The 14,806-nt window shown below is 38.1% G+C and overlaps 2 protein-coding genes across 3 annotated transcripts; both read right to left on the minus strand.

The window, feature by feature from the left end:
• Window positions 1–396: 396 nt before the first annotated feature.
• On the minus strand, window positions 397–1,383 carry LOC122316750 (histone H2A.1). Its single transcript, XM_043133514.1, has 2 exons — window positions 1,073–1,383; window positions 397–826 (listed from the first exon to the last, which is right to left on the minus strand). The coding sequence occupies exons 1-2, from the start codon at window positions 1,274–1,276 to the stop codon at window positions 593–595; spliced, it is 438 nt and encodes a 145-aa protein (XP_042989448.1). The 5' UTR covers window positions 1,277–1,383; the 3' UTR covers window positions 397–592.
• Window positions 1,384–8,048: 6,665 nt separating this feature from the next.
• Window positions 8,049–14,319, minus strand: LOC122316631 (F-box protein At1g55000). Of its 2 annotated transcripts, none has more exons than XM_043133308.1 (2): window positions 13,780–14,319; window positions 8,049–8,790 (listed from the first exon to the last, which is right to left on the minus strand). In XM_043133308.1, the coding sequence occupies exons 1-2, from the start codon at window positions 14,248–14,250 to the stop codon at window positions 8,419–8,421; spliced, it is 843 nt and encodes a 280-aa protein (XP_042989242.1). In that variant the 5' UTR covers window positions 14,251–14,319; the 3' UTR covers window positions 8,049–8,418. The 2 variants fall into 2 exon arrangements, with proteins under 2 accessions (XP_042989242.1, XP_042989243.1); XM_043133309.1 differs by having other exon boundaries at window positions 8,049–8,787; window positions 13,780–14,317.
• Window positions 14,320–14,806: the final 487 nt, after the last annotated feature.

Below are 14,806 nucleotides of genomic sequence, written 5' to 3' on the forward strand. Positions count from 1 at the left end.
AATATATAAAAAATATTTATCAATCCGAAATTGAGTAACAGCCACTTAAGATTCACATTAGACTGTATTTGGTTATTTAGCCAAACTCAACTCAATTTATCTAATCATTATAATTTTTTTAATTTTCAATATAAAATATAATAAATTAATTAATTTTTTTAAACTTTAAAATAATAATATTATTAAAAAATAATATTATTTAACTTTCAACTTATGTCTAACTCATAATTCAAACCGGCCTTACATCGTTGAAAAGAGTCGAATCCTCCCCCTTTCGTGTTTCCGACATACACGCAAGGCACTGTTTGGTACACCGTATTGTTTCTCCAAGTAAAAACAGTGGATCACATTATAAATCAAAGTTGAACAACGCAAAGCGTAAAGACAAAAAGAACATTAAGAAAACCGATAGCTTTTCATTGACTAGTTTAAATTTAGCAACTACAATATGCACCAGATACTTCCTAGCCAAAATGATAATTAATTAGGATTAAGATCTAATAATAAACAAAACAATCTCATACAGAGAGATCATTATACAAAGAGGGTTTTCTTTTCTTTCTTTTTTTTCCCTTAAAATATCTTCACTAGACTAGGCCTTTTTGGGGGTTTTCTTCGGCGACTTAGGGGCTTTGTCAGATTCAGTAGTTGTTTTCTTCGGCAGCAAGATGGGGTTGATGTTCGGTAGAACTCCGCCGCTAGCAATGGTTACCCCCTGTAGCAATTTTCCCAGTTCCTCGTCGTTCCTCACAGCCAAAAGGACATGCCTAGGGTTTATCCTGTTCTTCTTGTTGTCACGTGCTGCGTTCCCTGCCAGCTCCAGCACCTACATTTCACCCAACACAAAAAATTAGCGTCTGAAACAAGATTAGGACTCAAAAGTTATACATCACAGAAAATGAATCCAAAATTGACAGAATGATTCCGAGAATCTGTATTTTATATCCCAGCATCTGGATTCCGCTCATTATTCTACATTCAGCGACATACGAAAAGAGTTCACCAAGATAAACTTAAGAGCGAGATACCATTGGCAGAAAGATCAAAAGGTATATCCAGGATCCAAAAGTACCTCAGCAGCGAGATATTCAAGAACCGCAGCGAGGTAGATCGGAGCACCAGAGCCTGTCCTCTGAGCGTAGCGACCCTTCTTCAAATACCGAGCAATCCGACCCACGGGGAATTGAAGCCCAGCCTTGATAGACTTCGAGACCGACTTCTTTCTGTCTCCACCTCTTCTTCCTCCCGCTCCTCTCGTCGTCTTCGCCGCGTCCATCGCAAAGGGAATCGAAATGTTCTTTGAACTGAACAAAAACGAAATGCCTTGGAGAGTGAAACTTTCGAAGCGCTAGTTTTGAATTTTGGTGTGGTGTGGTGTGGAATGGAGAGGGCGGCATTTAATTTATAAGGGGCGTGAGGTTGCAGATCCGGTTTACGGTGTTTAGATTGGACGGCTTTGGAGCTTACCACGCTGGCTATCCGGGTGTTTTGGTTTCAGCCAATGGGGTTCTTCCTCTAAGTACTTCGAGTTGTGGATGTAAATTGACTAAACGGTCCTCTAAGTGGGATCTGACGGGTAAGGCGTCCTCCACGTTGGCGATCCATGGGTTTTTGTTGTATCCAATTACGTTGTTACAGCTGTGGTAATAAAAATATGCGCCCGCCACGGGGACGGGATGGTCCTTAGATTACGGATAGATCGGGAAAAATGATAGGGATAGTATTCGATTATTACCTAACTATTACTTTTTTCGTATTTGATTTTTTAAAAAATTTTTCTTTTAGTTAATAATTAATTAAGTATTAGTAAAATTAAATATTTTTTTAATTTTTTTATGATTAAAGATGTTAAAAAAATACTTAAAATAAAATAGAAAAAAAATAAAAACTTAAAATGCACTTGAGTAGTAAATGAGTAGTTACTACCTCTGAAATGGATAGAGATCTATCGAGATTCGATACGTAGGTGATGCATTATCTTTCTGACTTATGTGCCGACTTGATAGTTGAGTCAAGAAAATATAAAGTTAAAAATTAAATAAAATATTATAAGAAGTTTATTTTTTAATATTATGATTATTTTGAAATTTGCAAAAAAATTGAATTGTTTATTATATTTTTTTGTGATAATTTATGAAAATTATAATAATAAGATAAATAGCATAGGATAAAATCTTTTCACTATTCAAACCATATTTTAATTTAAAGTAAGAGAAATAGAGTTACTATTATATAGGAAACTGCTAGAGCCACTATCACTAGAGCCACCGATAGCGGCTCCTGAATAGTGAAAGAGTAAATTGACTAAGGTTCGGTTTGATAATAGAGAATTTTAAATTTTAAGATAAAATATTATATTTAAATATTATTATTATTTTAGAATTTGAAAAAGTTAAGAACAAATTGAATTATTTATTATATTTTATATAAAGATTTTGAAAAGTTGTAATGATAAGATAATAATTTTAAGTTTGAGATGTGAATTTTTATATATCAAATCAAACCTAAATGATCCTCTAAGTGGGATCTAACGATCAAGGCATCCTCCACGTCCACCGAGAAGGCTAAATGCCTCTCTTTTATTTTTTATTTTTTTATTTTTTTCCTCATGAATTTTTTTATACCTTTAAATATTTTTTAAAACAATTATAATATTATTAAAAAATATATTTATTTAATCATTAAATAAAATAATAATAATACCGAGAGAATGAATAAATGCTCGGGACCCAAAATGGCGACCCCAAGCATTTCTCTTAGGAAAAGTCTTATTGCAGGCAAAAAGGGGACCGCATCACACACCAATGCTAATGTGGACTAAATGAAACGGCGCGTTTCATAGCCGGAAGAGATTTCTTCTTTCTTGATCAGGAATGCGTTTTCTTTTTGCTTTCAAGTCTTCCCTCTTTTTTCATTTCCCTCTTTTTTCATTCTAATGCATAAACTTAGTGAAATCTCCGAGAACCGTCAAACCAGTAGGGAAATTATATTTGGATGTTAAATGACTTAACAAATCAACCTTAGTGCCGTCGCCAGCCACCCGCATCGCAGCTCCACCCTCGAACCATCGTTGCACCCTCACGGCCTCCCCACAGCCACTGCCCAGCCCAGACGAAGCCATAGCCAACCCACACGTACAACAATACCGCCACAAGCTGTAGCTTCCTCCCGTGCCGAGACTCGCAGCTCATCCTAACCATCGCGGAAGCCCAACCAGTGTGCGTCCACCGTTAGGAGAAAACCACTCCACGCCACTGCCAAGCCCTCCACGCGAACACGCCAGCCACTGCCCAGACTCAACCACCTTGATCCGTTGCATTTTTTGTAGCCAACCACCACATAACCTTCTCGGTTCACATAACCTTCTCGGTTTCTTCTCCACTTCCCAACTAGTCATATTTTAGTAACCATAACAGAGCACATAAGTCCCTGCTTTAAACAAGAGAAGCAAAGCCACTTTGGACGCCACCATAGACCCATATTCCCTCAATTGTCAGCCATTTTTCCTAGCCGGAAGCGGCCACAAGACACTGTCGTAGCTCGGTTGTGCCACTCCCTAGAGCACCAAAAGGTAACTCTCTCTCTCTCTCTCTCTCTCTCTCTCTCTCTCTCTCTCTCTCTCTCTCTCTCTCTCTCTCTCTCTCTCTCTCTCTGTAGCTCAGCCACTCTAATCGGCGGCATCTTTGCCGCACCATCACCTCAGCCAAGTATATGTCACGACGGTAATTTCAGATCAGAAAAATAGGGCTGTAACCAAATTCAAGGAGAAATTAACCTATATGGTTTAAAAACAAAATTCACCTCGATCTCCCTCTCCGCATCTTGACTTTCACAGTCACGTTTCTTCACCACAACAAGGTTCATCGATTTTTTCTATATAAAGTCATACGACGGAACTCAACAAGCCGATCAAGTAGAGAGAGACAGACGGAGGAACCTCAAGAAGGGGGCAGAGGAAATAGAGAAAGGAACGATTGCAGGCAGGAGAGAGAGAGAGAGAGAGAGAGAGAGAGAGAGAGAGAGAGAGAGAGAGAGAGAGAGAGGACAATGAAAGGGGTAAATTTGTATTATTACGTTGTTTCAGCTACCACGTCTTCGGCTCGGTGCACAATCCGTGTGCGACTTGTCTGTACGTAGAAGGACTCTTTCTCCTATTACATAACATCTTGTTTATCATTATGTAATAAGATTTTATTATTTTAAATTTTATTTTGATTTAATGAAAAATATTATTATATTTAAAATTGTATATAAATTATAAATAAGTTGTAAATACATATTAAGTGGTAGCTTTATTTTTTAAAATTAAATTTTAAATTTAAAAATGTTAAAACATCAACACATATAGGCCTATATGAAATCAAGTCGATCATAGAAGAGTAGGGTGTCAAGAGTTCAGGAACACACCATGCAAGTTAGAAAATTGCAAATAACAAAGATTAGCAAAACTCACAAATGCAGTTTTGGATGCCAATAAAATGGGAGATCAACAAAAACTAGGGTTTTGAGTTAGTAAGAACATATCTCAGTGCAATGCAACAAAGAAGAAATTCAAATACGTACAACCAAGTATAGATCTCGAAATACATACCCTAAAATCACAAAAAGAATCTCATATGAAAGCATAAGGCGGTAGCTTGAATGAGGGTTGCGACAGCGATGTGGAGAAGTCGAGAGGGACTTATTGAGGTATCCAACCATCTACACAAAAAATTAAAATCTGAAAACCATGCTCTTAGTTAATTAGAGAAACTACAAGGGGTTCTTACAGAGATGAAATAAACAAAGAGATGAGGGAGAGACAATGGTGTATCGGGGCTTGAAGAGGGAGAAACTTGGTTGGACGTGAGATAGCTTCTCGCACAACTGAGAGGAAACGACGCCGATCGCTCGGCTTGCGACGGCATAATACGGCAAGTAGAGGGAGAAAACAGAGATAGTAGATTAAGGATTAGGGTACAATAGTAGATGGAGAGAAAAGGAGGGGGAGAGGGAGGAGGACTTCGGCGACAGCGTCGTGGTGTTGTCGACGACGGCAGCGCGAGCTAGCTATGAGCATTGCTGGGGGGTCACGGGAGGGGACAACACAAGTGGGGGGGAGCAGAGAAAGAGGAAAGGAGAGAGGGATTAGAGTTTTGGACACCTGAGGGGGTGTTTTCGTGAGTTTTGGCGCCAAGTAAAAATTCAATGAATAATTACATTTTAATTGCGGCTAATGTTTTCGTCGCTAAAACAGATAAGTCACGCTGATGAAGATACAAATAAAATAATTTTTTGTGATGACTTTATTCTACAATAAAAAGATCATCTAACTCATCACAATAACTATTTCCCACTATAGGTTCATATGATGCCCATGTTTATTATCTGAAAAACAAGTTAGTCACAAAAACTAGGACGTAGTAGGAAAAAATCTTTTGCCTTCAAATATTATCGACCATGACAATCTTATGGGAAAATGTCTATGTTTATTCTCTCCAACAATTTTGGTGGCAAAAGACCACTTTTTCCCACTATATTATGCCGTAGAAAAAAAAAAAAAAAAACCCACAATAGTAGTGAGGACATGTTTTTGAATGCTTTTGATTTCATCCCAAATTTTAGAAATTTTTACGAAAATATTATATTTTAGGATACTCAAAAATTACCCTGAAGTTTGTTCAGAATGACCTCGTTTGGTTATACAGTTTAGATAAAATGAGATAAAAAGTTTTGTTAAAAGTTGAATAAAATATTGTTATAATATAATTTTTAAATATTAGTTTTGTTTTGAGATTTAAAAATGTTGAATTATTTATTATATTTTATATGTTGTGAAAGTTATAATGATCATATGAGATGAGATAGTTTGGATTTGAATATCCAAATTAGCCCTAAATGACAACAAATGTGCTCATACTAAAGTCTCATCCCAATTCCCCAGTGGCTATAATTCTTTCGATTATGATAAATTTTAACTCCAATCAAAACCAGGAATAAAGTGAATGTGAAATTACAAAATTTTTATACGACTTAACTCTTAAGAATGGTTTAGACTCCGAAGTAACTCTTCTTCGTATTAATTACAATAAGCTTTGACAAGCAATTTGGAGTATTTATAACAACCATTTTACAATATTATGTTGAATCATAGGAGAACAACTGTACATAATGGACCGAATGAAATGTCCTATTTGTCAAGATATATGAACTAACCGCGAATAATATATGAGATGTGTTAGATTTACAAAGCATTTTGAAGTAAATTTACGAATTGATGTAATTTTATGAAATATATTTGTTGTGGACGTGTTTTGTAGCTCATCCCACATGATCACTTACAACTAAAGAGAGATAGGTCTCGAGGGTCCGTGAAAACGTCTTCGATGCCTAAATCAATATAAAATTATTGATTACTTAGTGTAAAAAATATGGCCTTACGGTCATACCTAGACGATATAAATAGAACTCTCGAGATCTTCTGTTTGACGTGATAACTACCCCATCATTCATTTGTAATTCAAATCATGAGATATTCGCACATTACTTGCCGAGGACAACAAACTGGTAACTTCTCTCCAAAGGTTTCTGGGGTGGCTATCCTCTATATGAATCAGTATATCAAAGTTCAAGGTTCATGGGCCAGGTTATGGTTTGAGCCCATGACGTAGCACAACAAGCCGAGAGGAGAAGAAAGGATTAAAGCCCTTCCAATATTATATTTATTTTATAGTAAAAACAATTTTATAATCTCATGTAATATATAGAATATACCAATTTGTGAATTTACTTTGATATTTATTTGTGAATAAAATATATATCTATGATGATCCTATATATATATATTGCATATCAAAGAGCAAAATTGGAAAGTGAAGAGGCTTAGGATAGAACTCCATATATACTGTGAAAAATTTAATTACCAAGGAATATATATGGATGAAGTTACAAATTGCAACCCGCACCAAACCCATCCTATGCTTCAGCATTGTGCATGAAAGTAGCTTGGGCATTGATTAATAAACTATATATAGTCATCTTAAAAAATTTTCAAAAATAGTCATCTTAACATGCACTAACCTCAAGTCGGGCCTTGAGAAGCAGGCCGCCGGCCTGAGTCCTCATTCGACCTATACAACATAATAGCATCAACTTCATCAGGATAATTGATAATGATATTCGTTTGCATTCTTCTGAGATTAGCAGCAAACTCCATTGCCTCATTCATGGCAGCTCGAGCACCTTCCAATGCCTCCACAAGTTCCTTATTGGCTAAGTAAAAAGAGCATACTTGGCTTAGAATTCGGTCGTGTCTTTCCTGGAACCTCAACACTCTTTCTTCTGCATTTTCCAAGGCTTTGCTGATGTGGCTTAGTTTCTCTTCTGTGATTTGTTGCTTCTGCCATCTCTTCAAGTTGGACACGCAGAAGATGAAGGAAGCGGAGAAGCCGATTATGGCAAAAACGATGCTGTCAAAACCCATGGACATATTGATTTTTTATTTTTGCTGAAAACGATATGGAACAATGTAAAAGGACAAAGACGGTGTCTTAAGATTCTTTCCTTTTGTGGAGGGGCTAAGCATATGGGGTTGCTTTGTGAAATTGTCTTCGGTACCGTTCAATTGGTGCCAGTATCTTTTCTGGATTCCATTTTCGGATATAGAGAATGGCAAACCTATAAATTGTGAGGGAAACGACAGTGTAGCATAGATGTTTTCTTCTGTTAGTAATGTTATATACAATTGTGGAATATGCAAATATTATATAATCGTTTTGAAAAATAATAGTCTATCATTAATTTTTTTTTTTCATATAAATATCGTATTTACTCATTTTTTTCAAAAATATTACACGGCGCTTGTGCACTATACAATTGTAAATATCATTTCTCTTTTTTCTACATAGTGATAAAAAAAGTCACCACCTCCACTCTAGCTAATGACCCTTGCATAAGAGGAAGAAAAGATTTTGAGCTGCTCTCGTTGGCATCTATAGCATGTCGTGAGCATTTACAGAAAACCAATGCTAATAAAAAGAGCAAAGGCAGACCCTTTACTAAACATAAGAGAAGAGAACATAACTTCGAGCATTCCATTCAAATGATTGATAATGAACTCCAAGATGAAGAGGTAATATTGTTATGTCTAATTTACAGGAGTCACAACCTTATCACAATTGAGCAACACACTTTTGCAACTGTAATTGATTTATTAAAAGGGTACCCGTGATAATACGAAGAAAGTTCCCCCATGCCTTAAAGAGGCGAAGAATTGTAGGGATGGATTCCAAAGTCTAGAATTTCCGAAGAAGCTGAAGAATTCAAATTTCAAAGACATTTGGCAGGACTGTGCAAAGAGATATTGTCTCGGCCTTTCTTCACCATTTGTTATATGGTTCTGTGTTCCAAGTAGCTGTGCTCCACATTATATATCAGCAACTAGGTCAGGCCCACTTTCCTCTCCCACCTAAGGTCCTCAGAGAACTCTGAGAGCGCAGCCCGGGGATCACCATTGGAAATAGAAAGGTAATATTGAGCAGTCCCATCATCAACTTGCATGCTTCTCTTCAACGAGTCAAGAATCCTCCTCTTCCCTTGTTCAGTAGTCATTCTATTCAGGCTGGAATTTCTATTAGCATCACCTTCAAGATATAACACTGCGACTTCCCTTCTGGCATCGGTATCTAGCTCGATGTAGCATGTCCCATTTATGAGAATGTCAGGATTGCTTATAGGGATTAACAACCTCTCCCTTGAGTATATGCCATGGTCGCTCATCATATTGTTCACACGTTTTATGTCCATGACCTGCTAACACCCAAAAAAATCAAAATTAAGAATGTCAATGCCTTTGAAGCGAAAAACCAACCTACAAAAAGGGAATCACCAGACAAACAGCTCCCTGCAAAGGGAAAGGATTGGGCAAAATGAATAGATGATCATGTGTAAAGCCAAGTCAGCAATAGATTCTACAATTCCTATTTATGAATAATGGTTTCACACAGAAAATGTCTTTGGTTTGGTTTCGTTGTCTTCTAATTTGGTCTCATCACATTTTAGTCTAACAACTGGTGAATGGTCCCCCGACTCCCCCCCCCTGCCAACCTTCCTCCTTGAGCTCACGGTGAAAGTATAGGTGTGTACAGAAAAGAAACCTCTATATATGGTAGATTGCGTTCAAACCAAAAATCGCCTTGAGAGGCATGATGCACCTAAAGCTACTTAACAAGCAAGCTTCCATAATAATAATTCAAAAAATAAAAAATTGCGAGACTGGCACAATTCTTCAGTAGATGAGTCAATTTTGCACACCTTAACTATATTGATAATCAGCAGCAACATATTGAAACACATTTTAGGGCATTGTCTAACGGACACTGATATCACAACAGGAATGATTCAATGTTAAGCAATGAGGAAAGAAATTTAGAACTTGTATATGAACTTAGAGAACATTGCCTCAGACCATTTTGGAGCTTGAGTTGCAATCATAACAATCAAAATTCACACTCTACCATATCAAACTTGTATTTGCTTATAAAAAAAGTAACTTGTATTCATAATACAGCATTGCCAATTATCCCATGACGAAAAATGGTATTTCAAGCCGTGAGAGGGTCAAAGGGAAGGGTACGTTTGTTTCTTTATGAAGCCAAAAATAGTGTCGTGGAATGTTCGGGGGCTAAATGAGAATAATAAGCGCTCCTGCATAAAAAACTTGTTACGGGAATGGCGGGTGGATATTGTATGCTTACAAGAGACCAAACTGAAATTGGTAACCAGAAAAATAGTGAGAAGTGTATGGCATTGCCCATACGTAGACTGGGTGTATTTGGCTTCGAATGGGGCTTCGGGGGGTATTTTGGTGATGTGGGACAAAAGGGTGATGATGAAGAGGGAGGAGTTCATAGGGGAATATACGGTGGCCGTTTCTCTTAAAATGGTGGAAGATAATTTTTTGTGGGCTTTTGCAGGAATTTATGGACCGAATGTTGACAACGTCAGACATCAACTATGGGAAGAAATGGCGGGGGTACACAGCTGGTGGGATCTCCCGTGGTGCATAGGAGGGGATTTTAACATCACAAGGTTTCCCAGTGAAAGATCGGGTGATAGTCGTATACGACCAGCCATGACAGAGTTTTCCGACTGTATCTTTGAGCTGAACTTGGTGGATTTACCACTTATCGGCGGCCCTTTTACCTGGTCCAATAGTCAGACATGGTCACGGTTGGATAGATTCTTAATATCGCCAGAGTGGGAATGTCAGTATCCAGAGGTTTGTCAGAGGAGATTGCCGCGTATATGCTCAGATCACTTTCCAATTTTACTGGACGGAGGAGGCATTCAAAGTGGGCGTAGTTACTTCAAATTTGAAAACATGTGGCTTAAAAGCGAGGGCTTTGTGGAAAGGGTAAGGCGTTGGTGGTCCTCTTATCAGTTTAATGGTACTCCTTCCCATGTTCTTGCAGGCAAATTAAAGGCTCTAAAGGAAGATTTAAAGCTATGGAATGCTCAATCTTTTGGTGACCTAGGGGAGCAAAAGAAAAACATGTTGGGAGAATTACAGGTTATTGAAAGGATCAATGAAGGTCGATCTCTCACCGTAGAGGAAAGATCAAGAAAGGCAGAATTGACTTCAGAGCTGGAAAAGGTATTATCTTTTGAAGAGATATCTTGGCGACAAAAATCAAGAGCTTTGTGGCTGAAAGAAGGGGATAGAAGTACCAAATTCTTCCATAGAGTGGCAAACTCACATAGGAGGAATAATACCATTGAGATGTTGAATATAAATTGTAGAGAGTGTACTGAGGCGCCGGTGATACGGGGACATGTGCTGAATTTTTTCGAACAACTATTTACAGAAAGAGAGGGATGGAGGCCAAAAGTAGATGGTCTTGTTTTTGATTCCATTGAACCACAGACAACGGCAAGGTTGGAAAGAGCGTTCGAGGAAGAGGAGATATATGAAGTGATCAGACGTATGGGGAAAGACAAAGCGCCAGGACCAGATGGCTTCTCGATGGGATTTTTCCACACATGTTGGGAGGCGATAAAAGAGGATATGTTGAATGTCTTCCAGGAATTATTCTTGTCTGAGAAATTTCAGAAAAGTTTGAATACAACTTTTATTGCATTAATTCCGAAGAAGACCGAGGCTGTGGAAGTGAAGGATTTTAGGCCCGTTAGCCTCATTAACGGGGTCTATAAAATCATTTCAAAGGTTCTAGCAAACAGGTTGGGAGAGGCCATTGGTAAGATAATTTCAAAGCCACAAAATGCCTTTGTTAGGGGTCGTCAAATTCTGGATTCGGCATTAATAGCCAATGAATGTTTGGATAGTAGACTAAAATCCGGTATGGCAGGGATTATTTGTAAATTAGACATGGAAAAGGCATATGACCATGTAAATTGGGGCTTTCTTATCTATCTATTGAGGAGATGTGGATTTGGAGAAAAATGGTGTAAGTGGATCAGATGGTGCATCTCAACAGCAAGATTCTCAATTCTGATTAATGGCAGTCCAGAAGGCTTTTTTAACAGTTCGAGAGGTTTGAGACAAGGGGATCCGCTATCTCCACTTCTCTTTGTTATTATCATGGAGGCCCTGAGTAGGATGTTAATGGCCTTAGTTACCTATGGTTTGTTGGCTGGTTTTTCTGTGGGTGATCCGGATAGGGGCCTTATCTCAATATCTCATTTACTTTTTGCCGATGATACTTTAATTTTCTGTGAGGCAGAACAAGAACAACTTAGAACTCTGAAAGCGGTATTGTTATGCTTTGAAGCAGCATCAGGCTTGAGAGTAAATTTTGATAAATCAGAACTAGTACCAGTTGGGAATGTTAGTAGATCTCGACAGTTGGCTAACACTTTGGGGTGTAAGGTAGCCACTCTTCCTATGTCATATCTGGGTCTACCGCTGGGGGCGGCTTCACGTGCCATAGCTATATGGGATACAGTTATCGAGAAAATAGAGAGAAGATTGGCTGGATGGAAGAGACTGTATTTATCGAAAGGAGGCCGAGTGGCCCTGATAAAGAGTACTCTTTCTAACTTACCCACTTACTTCCTGTCTCTTTTTACAATTCCAGCTTCTGTGGCGGCACGGATTGAAAAATTGTATCGGGATTTCTTCTGGAGTGGTTTGGGGGATGAATTCAAGTTTCACCTAATCAACTGGGATACGGTTTGCAGACCAATTTCTTCAGGTGGTTTGGGGATAAAGAACTTGAGAAAGTTCAATCAGGCACTCCTAGGGAAATGGTTCTGGAGATATAATATGGAACCAGAAGCATTATGGAAAACAGTAGTCCATAGTAAATATGGCAACCTATGGGGGGGATGGTGTAGTAGAGAAGGAAATGGGCCGTATGGAGTGGGGGTCTGGAAGCAAATAAGAAGAGGATGGAGGCTATTTGCCAACCATACTAAACTTTTGGTGGGGGTGGGCACACGTATAAGATTTTGGAGGGACATTTGGTGTGGGGAGGAGGCACTGAAGGATGCTTTTCCTTTTGTATATCAAATGGCGTGCGATCAAGAAGCCTCGGTCGCGGATCTTTTGATTCGCTCAGGGGATCAAGTACACTGGAACGTCACTTTCTATAGAGCAGCACATGATTGGGAAGTAAACAGTTTCGTAGATTTTTTCAACCTAGTGTACTCTATGAAGCCGAATGGATTGCATGAAGATAAGCTGTGGTGGAAACATACGGGTAAGGGTATTTTCTCGGTTCGCTCTTATTATAAGGCCCTTACAGATATACCGAATGTTCCGTTTCCATGGAGAAGATTGTGGAGGAATTAGGCGCCGCCCAAAACACTTTTCTTCATCTGGACAGCAGCCCTGGGTAAGATCCTGACTACCGATAATCTGCGGAAGCGGCGGGTAATCATTACGGATTGGTGCTGTATGTGTAAGAAAGCTGGTGAGTCAGTGAATCATCTTCTGCTACACTGTGAGACAGCCAGAGCATTGTGGTGTGAAGTATTCCGTCGAGTAGGGTTGAATTGGGTGATGCCGAAGTCAGTTGTTGAACTATTAGCCAGTTGGGCGATGCCGGGGGGAGATTTACATATCAAAGCTGTGTGGAAGATGGTACCTATCTGCATTATGTGGTGCATTTGGCAAGAGCGAAATGAACGAACTTTTGAAGATAAGGAGAGGACATCTGAGGAGCTTTGTATCTTATTTTTCAGCACTTTATTTCTATGGTCTCTAGCTATAGACTTTAATGGCCTAAATGTACACGAGTTTCTAATGACTTCTATAGCCACTTAGATAGGTCTTGCCTCTTGTATACCTTCTTGTGTACTTGGGCTATGCCTTTTATTATTAATACTACCGTTTACTTATCAAAAAAAAAAAAAAAAATGGTATTTCGTAGTATAAAACGTGAGCTTCAAAAATTACTAGACAAATTTTGGGGCTTTTAAAACAAAACATTCACTCTCTATCAGATAATTTCGCTTACTTGATTCTCTCTCCCTCTCTATAAGTTTATAACCATGATAGAAAGCAGAAAGACCAAAGATAATAATCAATTTTCTTTTCATTGCCTTAATTTTATGAGAAACCAGACAAAGACATTGTGAGAGACAATTTTCAAGCACAATCAAATAAATATTAATAGACATGCCCTAATAAGTAGACACATTTGACCACCCACGCAAACAAAAGAAATAAAAAATGAACCATCCTTGCTATATATTTTCCGGTAAAAAAATTAAAAGAAATTATATTTTCTCGTCGTTTCCTACACTTTCTCAGTGACCAAAGGGTTCAAGTATCCATACCTGAACTGAATACCTTATAGCCAGTCTGGCAAGGGTGTCTCCCCTGACAAGCCGATGAGATATCGCAAACTTCCCGATCCCATTGTCCCTCCAGAAGCTTCCCGAAACGGGCTTTCCTATCACGTCCTTCAATTTCCACGGCGCCTTGAAGGCTCCGGCGACTATTTCGTGGTCGGAAGCGACCGAGTACCAGAGCCGGCAGACGCAGCTCGCACGGGCGAGGTCAGGGACGGGTAGTTTCTGGAGGATGATTCGGAGGGTGTCTCGGCACGTGAGGGCCGAGAAACTAGAGTTCATCGGTGAGATTGCTGGCGTTGAGAATTCGAAGCTGCTGGGATCGCTGCGGGTTGGGTTTGGGATTGGAGGGTGGTTGAGGTTTGGGAGGAATTCGTTTTCGACTTCGTATTCGTCGCCGCGGCAGCCAATTTCTAAAGAGAGAAATGGGAGCTGGGAGGTGGAAGATTCTTCCATGGATAGATCGGACAGGGTGTCGGATGATTGTTAGGTGAACAAGCTTCGACGGGAAGTTGGAATAGTAGCTGCGATTTTTATATAAAAATTAGAGTTAATTATAATATAAATATATATATATATATATATATATATATATATATATAAGATCTTATTAAAAAGAGTCAATTTATCATAAGATGTATTTTTTTTATAAAAAATATATGCAAAATTTATACTATTTGAGACTTGGCCTTATTTAGATTTGGAAAGTATATTTTCTCATTTTATTATTATAATTTTTTTTAATTTTTATATAAAATATAATAAATAATTTAATTTTTATAAAATTTTAATTAAAATTTTTAAATTCTAAAATTAGAATAATATTAAAAATTAATATTTTAATAATATTTTATATAACCTTCATATTTTATCTAAAATTATCCCATTTAATTTTATATCCAAACCAACCCTTAAGGCATTTCTATCTGATTTTCTAAACTCTCAAAATCTCTAAATTTTAGATAATAATCTTAACTTTTTGAGAAAACTACCTCTCAATCCGGTTCTTTAT

The sequence above is a fragment of the Carya illinoinensis genome, chromosome 7 (assembly GCF_018687715.1).
Source record: "Carya illinoinensis cultivar Pawnee chromosome 7, C.illinoinensisPawnee_v1, whole genome shotgun sequence".
In the NCBI taxonomy this organism is placed as follows: Eukaryota; Viridiplantae; Streptophyta; class Magnoliopsida; order Fagales; family Juglandaceae; genus Carya; species Carya illinoinensis.